Consider the following 13222-nt stretch of genomic DNA (forward strand, 5'->3'; position numbering starts at 1 on the left):
CCGTTTTTTTGTCCATTTTAATTAACACTTTACAAAGTACAAAATATACTGTCTTTTTTGGGGGGGAACATTAGGTACTTTTTTTTTCTCCGTCATACAGTACATGAATCTCGAGGGTTTTGTGTTTCTTCAAGAAAAAAGAGTAAGCGTGAGGGCCCCCGGGGCGTAGGGTCACCCGGTGCTCCCCCCTCGCCCAGGCCCCGGGACAGATCTAAGTGCCACTGCTGCTGCTGGTGACCCGGGGCATTGCCAGGTGAGGGCCGGACCCCCCGAGGCGAGGCCCTGGGCAGGGCAGAGGCCCCTCGGAGCCCCATCATGCACCCAACATCCACTCACCCCCATCTCAGGATAACGGAAATAATTTTGGCATAGAGCAAGAGAAGGACTTGGGATTTTGTTTGTTGTCAGCCCCCTGCCCTCTCCCCACCTCCACCCCGCCCAGTTTTGGAGCCAACCCTGCTCAGTTCTCCCTGGACCATTTTCTGGATAGGCAAACCGAGGCAGAGGGCGGGAAAACGCACTGGGCTTGACACAGATTTGGCCCGTTTTTCATCCACCACCAACCGCACTCCCCACCCTGGTCCCCGACTTCACTGGACGCTCTTTGCAGACGAGCCCCCGGTAGGCGAGGGGCACCGGCACCCTACCCGTCTCCCCGTGAATACTGTCTTCAGGGCTGGGCGCTCCTGAAGAGCTGGCCCGGCAGGTCTAGCCCCTTGGGGCTGGCTGCATGGGCTGCGTGGGCCGCCAGGCGTCTGTGGGGCACAGCAGAGCCCCTGCTGGGGACATCCCTGTCCCCCACACCCTATCAACTCTACAGGCAGCCCCCGGGTAAGAATGCCCTTGAGGCCTCAAAATACTGAACGAGCCAGGCCCTTGGCTCGGATGTGGGCTTTGCACACACGCCGATGTGTAGGACACGTGCACACTCCCACGTGTATGTACACACACGCGCGGCCGAACTCACGACACTGTCCTCCCAGCCTTTCCCCACCTTGTTCCGAGAGCCTCAAACGCCCTCCCCACCACGGATGCCGCGGTCCAGGCCACAGGCTTCTTTCTCCCTCTGACCCGGGCCACTCCTGGCACCATCGGCCCCGAGGATGGCAGGCTGCCTCAGCCAACAGCTCCCGCCTTGCCTTCGCCTTCTCAAGAGAGCAGGCTTCATAGGAGGTCGTGGATGTCAAAGCTGGAGGCCACGGCCCACCCTGTGGCTTTCTCCCCAGGGTCTAAGGAGTAAGAGACAGTTAAGCTTGCCCTTTTGTTACCTCTACTTTGAAAATGAAAGAAAGAAAAAGAGCTGGGATGGGCTCTGAGACACAGGAAAAGGGACTAGCTAGCGTAGGAGTCAACTGCCCTCCACCCGGGCCTCTCTCCCCAAGCCCGCCCTCTGCTGGGTTGACCACCAAGCGGCCATCTTGGTTGGCTCCCCTCTGGCGGCCTCTTTGTAGGGAGGGCTACCGCCCCCTCCAGGCCCAGCACCTCCCTCAGCACAGCGTCTGGGAAACCTGAGAAGCCGAAGCTCTGGTCTTTGGGGTTGAGGGGGGAGACTCTGTTATCCTTGCCCCTCAAGCTCTGCTCACCAAGCCAGCCACACAACAGGTCCATTTCCCAGCGTCTGTGACAGCCGTGACGGGCTGCTCCTGGCTCACAGGAGGGCATGGACATATTGGGGGGTTTCTTCCTACCCCCTACTCAGTGTTCACTCAGGAAGTGGTACCAAACATTTCTAGGTCACAGAGCACAGGAGTGCTTGGCTATCATTTGAGAGGTCCTCAAGGTCCCTCTTAACCCTGGCTGGGAACCCAAGTTGTCCCCAAGTCCAGTCCAGAGGCCCACAAAGGCAGCCTAGGGTGGCCACAAGACTCCTCTAACAGCCTCATCTTTGACTATCAGGCAAATGGCGCCCTTGGCTTGGGATAGGGGCCTCACCCTACCCATCAACCCAGAACCTTCTCTGCCGCCCTCTATCATCTCACAGGGGACAAGCTTCGCCAGACCACGCATCTTCTTCTGGACACCACGCTGGTCACCAGGGCCACGCTGTCTGATGGGGGAGGCCATGGCGGGCAGCTCTGGGTCACCTGGCTCCTTTCTTGCCCACCAGGGGCCTGTGGCCTGGGGTGGGTGGCAGGGGGAGGATGCTGGTGCTCGGGACGCTCTGGACCCCCCAAATCCTGGGGAGGGGAAGTCTGCACACCTCTCCAGCTTGGATGTGTGCCCCGGGCTCTGGAGCCCGCCACGGAGGAAGGGGTGCAGAGGGAGGAAGGCGTTTCTTGGAAACCAGAGGAGCCCATGCTGAGGGTTGAGCCGGGGATGAGGGAGAAGGGGGTGGTCGAGCCTCCCGTCTCCCCACCTCCTCTCTTTAGTGTGCAGGGATGGGGCAGGTGAGGGGTGAGGGTGGCCTTAAGCTGGTGCAAGCTTTGCTTACCGCGGAGTGGCACAGAGGCAAAGACATGCACGTCCGGAGCCCAGGAGGCAGGTTGGGGCCACCACTCACCCCTACCTTTCGGCAGCCTCACTCAGGAGCCCCGTTTTCCTGCCCCTGCCACGTGTCCCACCGGCCAGAGCCAAGATACCCCCCGCCCCGATGGCACGTCCCTCAGGCCACTCTGGTGGGTCTGGAGAGCCCCCCGCACCCAGCAAACGTGGGGCACTCTTCCCTCCCAAACTGCCGTGGAGACCAAATCCCTGACTATGCTCGTCACGGGCACAGCAGGAGGGGAGCCCAGGGAACGGGAAGATCCAGACGGCAGCTCGGGGCCCAGGCCCAGACGGCCGCCAACACACCCAAGCGGCTGGAGAGCCCAGCCCTCGCCCCAGCCCCGCCTGGACACAAGGTCAAGGGCCTCGGTCCTTTTGTTGACTAGACGGGGCCAGTGTCCGGGAAGAGGCCTCAGAAAAGAAGCCGAAGTTTCTCAGCTTGCCGGTGAAAAGGACCAGGTAAGCAGTCAGCCAGGGGGGAGGGGAGGGGAGGGGAGGGGAGGGGAGGGGAGGGGAGGGGAGGGGAGGGGAGGGGAGGGGGGCCCAGGCTGGAAAGCAGGGCGGGACCACCTACCTGCCCAGGTCTTTGGGCAAAGAGCAACGGTCACAGGGCCTTTCTGCTCAAGAGCGAGAAATTCCAACACTCCTCCCTCCATACCACCGTCCCTCAGATAAAACAAGGGTGCCCGGGGCCTTGACCCTGGAAACGGGGGTGCAGGCAGGGGCTGAATCCAGCTTCCAAGGGAGACTGGGGGAGGGAGTCTTGGGGCTCCGCTCCTGGGCTGCTGGGTTTTTTTTTTTCCCTCTCAAGTCAGGGCTTCTCGAATAATGTATTGCCTATATACTTGAATTAAAAATATATGGTGGCTCAAAACGTGCCCGCGTGCACGGCAGACGCGGCGGCAGGAGGCCCCCACGCCCACACACGTGCACACACAGCGGGGTCTGTGATCCACGTACTGTGCACACACGCGTGTGTGCTCACACAGTATATATTAACATATATATTGCTCAAGTATATATGCTATTTACAGTATATATCTATATCAACATAAAACACAGGTATTTATAAGTGTGTACAATAGATACGTCCTGGGGGGGGGTGGGCCTGGGGAGCACACGTTTCCGGGGTCACGGGGCCGACACATTTGCTCGGCGGGGTGGGGGTGGGGGGGGGGAGCGTGGAGGAGTGACATCATCAGGGGACCCGACGGGGAAGGAGTCTGGAGAGGCGCGCCACGGAGAATCCAGGCCTTCCAAGGAGAGAAAGGGGACTCGGGGTCTCAGGTGCTTTCCTGCCCGCTCGGCCACCCCCCACCCCGTTTTGGAGCCAGCAAACAGATGGACACGTTTTGGTTGTTTTAAGAGTTTTGTGCAACATGAATGAACTTAAAAAAAAAAAAAAAAAGTGGGTTCCTCATCAGTGCTTGGGCCCCGAGCATCTTTAAGGATCTGGTGGGCGTCCCGGGCTCAGAGGGTCCCCCGACGCTGGGAGAACAGGGCACTGGGGCTCACACAAGCCCTTCACCAGAGAAACCCTCCTTTCTCCTCTGAGCCTCTCAGGGACAGCGCAAGGCAGCTGTCGCCTGAGAAGGAGCACCAGGGAGGGAGGGGCCGCCTTGGGGCTCACCCCCATTCGCCCTGGTCGGCCTGCCACCTGGCTGTCCCCTGCCCCGTGGCCTCTGGGCACCCCGCGGGAACCCCTATCTCGCCACACACCTCTGCTGCCGGCTTCCTGCTCCAGAGAAAGGGCTAATACCTCTGTGACGCCTACAGACTCCCACGCTTGTCCCTGGAGCCACAGGGCGTCGGCCAAAGGACCCTGAGCCTCTGGGTCCCCCAACAGAACTCAGCAGGCGTCGTCCCCTGTCCCCTGAAACTGCCGCCGACCACAGCCTGGGCGCGAATACATTAAATAAGAAACTAAAACGTACTGTATGGTTTTCTCTATTAAGGCTCAGATAAGCTGCCCCCCCAGGTCAAGTACTCATGAATGCCACAGGCCCCAGCTGAGGGGCGGGCAGGCAGGTGAGTTGGGGGCAGAGGCCTTCCACATCCCCCCAAAAGTGGGGCAGGGGAGGGGGCAGGATAACGGGGAGCCCTGTGCTGGTCTAGTCAACTGCTGGGGAGTGTGGGTGACCCAAGAAACCCCAGGTCCAAAATGCTGGGGATGCCCCCCGCTTCGGGGAAACCAAGGCTCCGCCTGCCCAAGGAGGGTCCAGGGAAAGCAGCGGGGACAGGAGCTCGTGCCCCAGGCTGGTGGGTCTCCTGGGAACCGCCCCCAGGAGTGAGTGCTTATGGCGGGGAGGGTGTGGACAGGGCCCCCTTGGCAGTCTTGCTGGGAGTCGGGGCGCGGGCCCTGTGGATGGCAGGTGAAATTCTGGGTGGCCTGGGTCCTCCCCAGATCAGGGCCCCACCCCTGCTTGTCGGAGCCTCCCCAGCGCGTGACCCGAGGGCCGCCCACTGGCCTCCACTCTGCGGGAACCAGCCCGGAGCTGACGGAACGGGAGACCAGCGGCCACAACATCCAGCCTCAGGTCCTCATGGGGGTCTCCCTGGTCTCCGTGAACTCGGCTCCGCTCGGCCGGCTCCCCAGGATGACGCGAGAGTCAGAACCCCATTGTCTCGTAGGAGGGGCCTGCTTCCTTCGGCATCTGTCCCCCCCCCCCCCCCCCCCCCCCCCCCGCCGTGGGCCAGGCCAGAGGGGAAGGCTGGTCGGCTCGCAAACTCCCTGGGCCTCAGACATCATTTTCTGGAGTAGGGGTGGTGGGAGGAGGAGCGGCTGGGGGGAGGGGGGGGTTCTCTGGAGGGTCTGGGGGCTCCAGGAAGGCAGGAGGGCATGGGGAGGCCTTGGCTTGGGCCCCAGGCCCGGCAGGATGAGCAATCAGGGGGTGTCTCCCTGAGGCCCTGTCTTGGGGGCCCCCGGGGCCGATTTTCCAGTCCGTGAGAAATACTGTGAGAAGAATCTTCGGGGGAGGGGCCTGGCCCAGGCCTGGGGGGGCAGACAGGGAGGAGTGGAAGAGGCCCTCCTAATGCTTCTCTGCTTGGCTGACTTTCAGGGCGCCGATGACGGCGTTGATGTTTTCTTCTGGTACCTGCAGGGGGCAGGAAGGGGGGGCAAGTAGCCATGAGCCCCGGACTGGCATCCCTCGCCCCCTCGCCCTCGACACTCACCAGCGCGTGGTCGAACTTGAAAGTACTGATGTAGTAGGCGGGGATGTCTGCGGCAGCCAGGGGCTCGGAGATCTGGGCCACGATGCCACACTCATCTGGGGACAGAGGTGGGGACGACGCTCAGCCTCCTCGGCCAGCCTTCCGCCCTGCTCTGCTGACAGCGCCTGCCACGCACCCGCAGTGTCTAAGCGCTCCTGCCCCTCGCGCCCTGAAACCTTAGCGCAAGGCCCCTCCGTCCGGGAGCCTTCTCGGATGTCCCTGGCCAGCAACGAGCTCTCCTCTGTGGGGCTCCTCACGGCCCAGCTCTGTCCGGCTTCGGTCCTGTTTCCAGGCCTCCTTCCCCGCCACCTCTCGAGTTCTCCGAGATGGAGCTGTGGCCGACGGGAGGACATGGGTTCACGCCCTCTCTCCTGTCGCCGTCTGACTCTCTTCTAGCCAGAGTGGTCCAGTCACTTCCTCTCCCTGAGCGTAAGCTTCCCCGTTGGAGTCCCCACCGGGTAATGAGTGACCTCTGCCTGTCCTAAGGGCGGTGCCAGGCATTTGTTTGGGGCCCGAACGGGACTTCTGCAAAGTCCCTCGCCTCCAGCATCCTGTTTTGAAGGCACCATTCAAGGCTTCCTCCTACAGGAAGACCTCCAGGGTGCGAGGACCACTCTGAGTCACCAACACAACCCACTCAAAGTTTTCAGGTGACTTCTCCCAAAGCCACTGTTCAGATTTTGACAATGGTACATTTTTCCCAACACTGTCCCCAACTGGGTGGGAGAGGCCAGATCGGGTCACCAGTTCCCCCCGTGACTCTGAGGCTGAAGTCTGGGAAACAGCCCCGGCTGCACCACTGCAACACCCCGTTATTACCCCAACCAGCCTCCCCTCTGCCCCCCGGCTCCTGATCTTGTCAGCCCAGCCCTGGACCCGTGTGGTGACCCGCTAGGCTTCTCAAACTTCTGCTTTTCGCTTGGCCGGCCGGGGGGCTCCTGGCTGGACCCGAAGGCCCTTTCGGTGGCCGTACAGGCCTGGGGCCTGCACATCTGGTGACCCTCTGCCACCAAGCGGTGGAGACTGGTTGTATCCAAGACCCTTTAGCTCCAGACGCAACGATCCCGATAGAGACGGAGGCGGGAGATTAGAGTCTAGAACGACGCCTTTCCAATTGTGGGCTGGGACCCATCCGTGACACCCACCTAGAGGGCCGGTGGCCAGCATTTTACAAAATGATGCGACGGCAGAGGAAAAGACCAAATGGCGCAGCGCAGAGCTGGAGCGAGTACGGTTTTGTGCAAACGCAATCTGGGCTGTGTGCGTGTGCGCGCGCGGGGTTAGGATTAGAAAACGTGTTTACTCCAAACCACGCTCGAAAACATATGGGATCTGCCGGTCTAGAATCCTTTGGATTCTCGGGAAGCTATTTTTCTTGCAGGGCTATTTATAGCTGGAAGCATGGCTTCGAACCCCGCGGCGTCCCGGGAAGGCAGGCAGACCCAGCTTCCGCGGCCGATTCTTACACACACCCTTTCCCCTGGCTGCCCGCCCGCGGGGCCGCGCAGACAAAAACAGCCTCACGGCGACGCGCAGACGTTTGCCGATGGAGAGATGTTTTGGGTTTCACCCACCCATCCCCTCTGTATCTCTTCTTTATTTGGACTTTCTGTTTTTGTATTCTACGCGGTCTATTTCGATCAACTCGGAACCAGAGCTGGCGGCTGAAAGGCGAGCCGACACGCGTGTCCTCCTGCTTCTGGCCTGAGTCTCCTGGTGACCCCCCGGCGGCCCCCGCTTTGCCCGCCCGAGCTCTGCCGGACGCCTCCACCTTCAGGAAGAAATAGTGACAGGCCCTTCGGTCTGGCCTTGGCCGCGCTGCCTGTGGTGACCTGACCAGCTCACCCTCTCTACCTTTGGACTCTGCACCCTGGGCACGGCCGCCGGGAGCCACCTGGGTGTCACGTCATACCTCTGCTACTGCCCTCTCCTCCCCGCGGCCGGGTGAATATCCACCAGTAACCTTCACCGGGAAGCCCTCCCTTCCTGACCCTTCTCCAATCACCCGGTCCTTCCACGTGACGGTGACAGCACATGCAGCCTGCTGAGCACCTGGGGTAACAGACACGCGTGCTCGCCACCCGGACGCAGCATCTACGGTCACCCTTATCTTACATAGTAGGAAACTGAGGCTCAGAGGTTAAGCAGCCTGCCTGCGGTCTCGCCGCTTTCTTCCAGCCCAGGGCTCATCTCCACATCCCCATGACCCTGCACAAGTAGGCGGGAGAAGGGCCGGGGTCTGTGGAGGAGGAGGTCCTGAGAGGCAGGCTGTGGGTCCCAGGGTCGGACCAGGAGCCATCAGTGTACATTTCCCAGCACTCCAGAGAACAGCCTACTGTCCTGCCCCCAGCATGGCTCTGGCTTTGGCCTTGATGTGAGCAGAGCTGGGGTGGGAGGTGGGGGTGGGGGGACCTGTCCCGTCCTGCTAGTTACTGTCCACCTGCAGGCTCATCCAGAGGCGGGTGGGGCAGGAGGCAGGACATGGCTCCCTCGCTGACCCTTCGCCCTCAGGTCAAAATGCCCTGCCACCTCCATCTCCTGTCCCGGGAACTGAGCGCCCAGGGCTGACACGATGGCCCCTGGAGCAGTCTGAGCTTTATCTGGAACATTCTTCACTCCATCTGTGGGAAATCAGTGCTCAGGGCTGGCCGAGGATGCTCCCAGAAACGACTGCCCTGTAACTTACTGACAGCCTCTCCCGGGTTCGAGCTCTGGCATCTGGCGAGTCCAGCCTAAAGAAATCCTTTCTGATGGCTGCATCCCTGGTGACGGGGCCAGCAGCCCCCACCCAGTACCGGGCGGATCGGTGCCACGTGGCCCTGCTACCTACCGAGGGCCCTGAGCCCTGTGGCCCCTTGTAAAATGCTCAAGGAAAACACCATCTGCCCAAAGACACTGTTTGGGCAGTTGTGGAAACCGAGTCTGGACGGAGTCGTGGGGAATCACTGGGGATTTCTTCCCATGGGATCGGTTTGTCGTGGTTATGGAGGAGAGAACAGGAAGGGTGAGATATTCAGGGGTGAGTGCAGGGGTGTCCGGAGTCTTACTGGGAGACTGTTCGGCAACTGTATTGATCTACACGAGGGAAACTCATCAAAACAACAGCAGCCACCGCCTGTGAGCAGACGGGGCTAACGAGTGACTTAAAAACAAGGGCGCTTGGGTTGAAGGAGCTCCTCCCGTCCTCTGCAGGCCTGTGCCTCCTGTCGCTCGCCGGTCAAGGGCCCGTGGCGGCGGGGACCTCGGCTCGGCAAGCCTCAGCCTCCCCATCCGCACCGCAGGGTGAGGGACCCCAGACGGAGGTCGGCGATGCTAGGCCCCCCACCCACTGGTGTGGAGCCCCACGGGACTCACCAAATCCCAGGGGCTGTCCTCCGATCCGCACCATCTTCCAGAGCTCTCCGGACGCACTCGTGAACAACAAATTACTAGGGAACCTTAACAAAGAGAGAAAACCCCAGAGGGTGATGTTGGTCGTGGTCCCTTGGCCAGCCCTCGGGGCACTGATGCGGGGCCACAGTGAGGGGGCTCGGGAGCTCCAGGGTGTCAAGGACCCCCTCTCCGTGCCCTCCTCATCGGGGCAGAAGGGGAGGGCAAGGCTGGGAGCGGGCTTTGGAACAAATGCCCCCCTTAGCCAATTTGCACGAGGGATGCCATCCCCAGCCCCGGCCCCAGAGACGGGGAGCGCCCGGACGGCCCCAGGCCTTCGTCTCTCTGAGCTGCTGTCATCTGAAAGACGGGCCCAGCTCACCCACGAGGCAGGGCTGCGCTGAGCACCCACTAGGTACGAAGGGCACCCACCACGGAGCCAGCCCACCCTGGGCCCGACTCACCTCTGCTGGGTCTGCACGTCCATCACCAGGGAGATGTAGCCCTCAATGAGGGAGAAGGAGAAGAAGCGGATGTGGCCGCAGTCCTCACCGGCGGCCATGGGGTCCTTCACTCTGGGGGGCCGGGGAGGGGTCGCTGGTGAGGGGGGGCAGTGGGCCCCCGCTGCACCCGGACCCCCACCCGGCCCGCCTGCCCGCCCACGGGCCTCGGCACACAGTGCTGGGAAGCCCGGGAAAGCCCCAGGACTTGGCCCTGACCCCGCCCTGCTGGGTGACCCTGAACCTGTGCCCCCCGCCCCCCGCAGTCTCGTCATTGGTGAGATACAGATGAGCCCACGGCGTTCACCGAGGCGTGCACCACACTTCGCAGCGCCGGAGACCCGGAAGGCCCCGAGTGCAGACTCCACGTGTCCCTTCCTCAGCAGCGTCCTCTGTCCCTGCACCGATCCCAGTCTCAGGGCACAGGCTGTGGTCACTGCCAGCTCACTGGCCCCTGGTCCCACCCCACTCAGCATTGGCCTAAACTTAAAATCCGCTCTGAGGAAAAATGCAAAGCCTATTGTCTGCTGAACGAAAAGTCCCAAGGTCCTGGCTCCTCGACTGACTGGGCTCTTGCCCTTGGACCTCAGGGGACGACAGTGGGGTGTTCATTACATGTACATGTGCACTCGGGGCTTCCCCCAGTTTCGGGGTTCTCCAGGAAGAATGTCTCCCCTCTTGGAGCGGGCCTTTTGGGTAGAGCCGTGATGCACCCCCTCCACCCCCCTCCGCCACCAGACCAGCTTTCAGGGCAGGTCTGTGTCTCCCTCCTCGGACTGGGGCTCCTGGGCAGAGTCATGTCCATCCCCCTGATACCCCTGTAGCCTCTCATGCCCAAGGGGGCCGTACCCGTTGGAGTAGAACATGACGTCCATGAGGAGTGTGGCGACCGCAGGCAGCGTGTCAGGGTCCAGGCTGGTGACACAGAACCTGTTGCTTGGGCTGGACAGAGGGTGGATGACAGGCCTCTGGACTGGGAGAGCAAAGACATCAGGTGCTCAGGCCTGATGCTCAGGGCTCAGCAAAGACATCAGGTGCTCAGGGAAGAGCAGCATCGGGCAGGAGGGCCCGGGAAGGTGGAGGAGACCTGGCCCTTGTCCCTTCTGTAGCCTCCAATATCACCCACAGCTCTCCTGATTCTCTAGGCTCACCTCCAGACCCCCGGGCCTTTGCACATGCCCTGCTGTCTGCCTGGAATGTCCTTTCCAACCTCCACCACTTGGCTGAGCTCCTACTTGTGCCCCAAGCTTCAGTTCGAGAGTCACTGCCTCTGGGAGGTCTGTCCTGATACCCTGGGTGGGTGAGGAGTAGCCTCTGGCCATCGCCGGCTGTGTCCGTGTCTCCCCTCCTTGCTAACCCTTGACAGCAATGTCTGACCAGGATTGTCACGCTGTGTTACATCTGGTGCTTAATACATGCTCCGCTCTGGGGCCGCTCTGGGGTGGGACCTGGTAACTTCTAGGGGTCTCCTCTGTAGGGCACCCCCCCTCCCCAACTCACCCATCTTGGGTTTCACGAAGCCATTGGTGATGCCGAGGTTCTCAGCTGCTACCGTCTCGCCATTGACGACCCGCAGGATGGTGAACTCTGACGACAAGGTGTGTGTGACGAAGGGCAGATCCCGTTCACGCACCTGGAGGCGGGGAGTCAAGGATGTGAGTGTCCCGTGGCCCGTAACCCTCCTGCAACCCTCGGGGGGGGGGGCGGATGGGAGCCTGGAACCGGGTGTGTGCGCCTCCCCAGGGGCAGCTGGGAGGATGCAGGGCAGAGGACACCGCACGGAGGGCCGGGAGGTGCAGGTCTGTGCCCCTTACTTCCTGGCCCCCGGGTCAAAGCAAGCATGGCTTGCGAAAGGCAGGCGGTGTGTGGGGCCGGGCAGGGCCCCGAAGCCCCACCTGGGTGGTGCTGACCCCTGACCGATGACCCCCAGGCACCCCTGACGTCTCCGTGAGCGGATCACGGGACGGGGCCGGGGACCACTGTGGACCACCCCACCCACGGCCCCGGCGGGCGAGGCCCCGGCTCACCAGGATGAAGTCTGTCTGGTAGGTAGACAGCATGAACACGGAGATGTTCTGGTCGGCCAGCGGGGCGATGACTGACTTGGCAATCTTGGTCACGCCGATGGGCTGTGAGCCGGAGAAGCCACCCCCGCCCGACACCACGTTCAGTGCCAGCCAGGTGGCGCCTGCCACGCTCAGGTGCTCCGAGGAGGGCAGCTCTGGGGGAGGGAGGGGAGGACACGGAAGGCAGGCCTGTGACTGCTGGGTCCCAGGTCCCAGGGGGGGCGGGGCAGGGCTGCAGGGACAGGGGTGGCTGTGTGACCCCGGCCAGCCCCACCCTCTGGGCCTCGGTGCCCTCGTCTGTCAAAGGAGGATGGGATCCGGGGTCCCGGGCCGGGAGCACCGAGCAGACATGCGCCAGGCAGCTCAGCAGGGCAGGAACCTCGGTGACAAGTGCCTTATGGGGCTGGGCTTCCATGTCCTCCGCCATGATACTCATACCAACGATGGTATCCAGCAGTCAGTAGTGACTTTGTTATTTCCAGTTCTCACTCCAGAGTCGGGCTGCCATCACCACCCTCATACTGGTGGAATGGGCCCTGTGGTTTTCATACTGGGTTCCTGGGACCCTCCTAGGGGGCCGGAGGTAGAGAGGGGGCCAGCGCCAGGGCGGGGGGTGGGGGGTCCCCAGGATTTCTCTCCCTGCTTCTATCAGACTTGCGTCTTGGAAGAACACAGAGCTCCAGGAGGGTTCCTAAGGATGCCACCCGACTCCCTCCAGACAGCCCAGGGATCCTGGGGGTGAGCACCGGGAGGGTCAGAGTGGCAGTAATCGCCGAGGCTCCCTGACCAGCTCACAAACCCCCGGAATCCAAATGTTCACCTGTCCTAGCCGGTCCCGCAGAAGAGCACTCTGAGACTCAGGACTGGAGCCTGGCCCACAGGACGCGTGTACACGCAGGTGCACGTGTCTCCAACGCACAGCTACAGAGTGCAACGCGGGCTGCACATGGGGCTCTCTGCGCATCACAGGCGTCTGCTCAGACACACCCTGTACCAGGACTGTCATTCCCACTGTAGGCGTGGCGCACCAGAGCGCCGAGGGGGCTGGCGACCGCCCGAGATCCCTTAGCGAGTGAGAGCCAGGATTCAAACCCAGGTCCGACTAGGAAACAAACCTCACGCTCTCTTCTGGGCACTGACCCGGAAGAAGGGCCAGGTCCTCAGTCAGGGCGGGAGACCGGAAGAGGGGCTCAGCCACTGGGGAATCAGGGAGGCTGTCTGGACGACAGTGAGGAGGACCGTGCTGCCCTAGGAAGGCTGGGCTGGCCTCAGGCAAGAGGGCTTCCAAGGAGGGGAAACCGAGTGAGGCCCCACCTGGACTCCCACCTGCCCAGCTCCGGTTGCCATGGTAACCACAGGCTAGTGAGCCCATTGGTCCTGCTGCTGAGAAAGGACCATGCCGGCCAGGCTGGCTGGGGAGGGAGGCGGCTTCCCACAAAAGGGGAAAGTCTGGGAGGAAGAGCAGGGGGAAAGGCTTTTTAAACGGTTTTATCTTGGGGGAGGGGCAGGGGCGGAGAGAGAGAGGGAGACAGAGGATCTGAAGCAAGCTCCGTGCTGACAGCAGAGAGCCCGACGCAGGGCCCGAACTCA

General features: G+C 62.1%; 1 protein-coding gene across 1 annotated transcript in view; it reads right to left on the reverse strand.

The window, feature by feature from the left end:
* The window catches only part of CASTOR2 (cytosolic arginine sensor for mTORC1 subunit 2), a 57138-nt gene continuing 43916 nt past the window's right edge, over window positions 1-13222 (reverse strand). Inside the window, exons 3-9 of the mRNA XM_023246384.2 lie at window positions 11594-11787; window positions 11067-11199; window positions 10416-10539; window positions 9531-9641; window positions 9052-9134; window positions 5659-5753; window positions 1-5579 (exon numbers count right to left, since the gene is read on the reverse strand). Of these exons, the coding sequence (XP_023102152.1) occupies window positions 5514-5579; window positions 5659-5753; window positions 9052-9134; window positions 9531-9641; window positions 10416-10539; window positions 11067-11199; window positions 11594-11787 (806 nt within the window). The 3' untranslated portion in view covers window positions 1-5513. The remainder of the gene's footprint in view (window positions 5580-5658; window positions 5754-9051; window positions 9135-9530; window positions 9642-10415; window positions 10540-11066; window positions 11200-11593; window positions 11788-13222) is intronic.

The sequence above is a fragment of the Felis catus genome, chromosome E3 (assembly GCF_018350175.1).
Source record: "Felis catus isolate Fca126 chromosome E3, F.catus_Fca126_mat1.0, whole genome shotgun sequence".
Lineage (NCBI taxonomy): Eukaryota > Metazoa > Chordata > Mammalia > Carnivora > Felidae > Felis > Felis catus.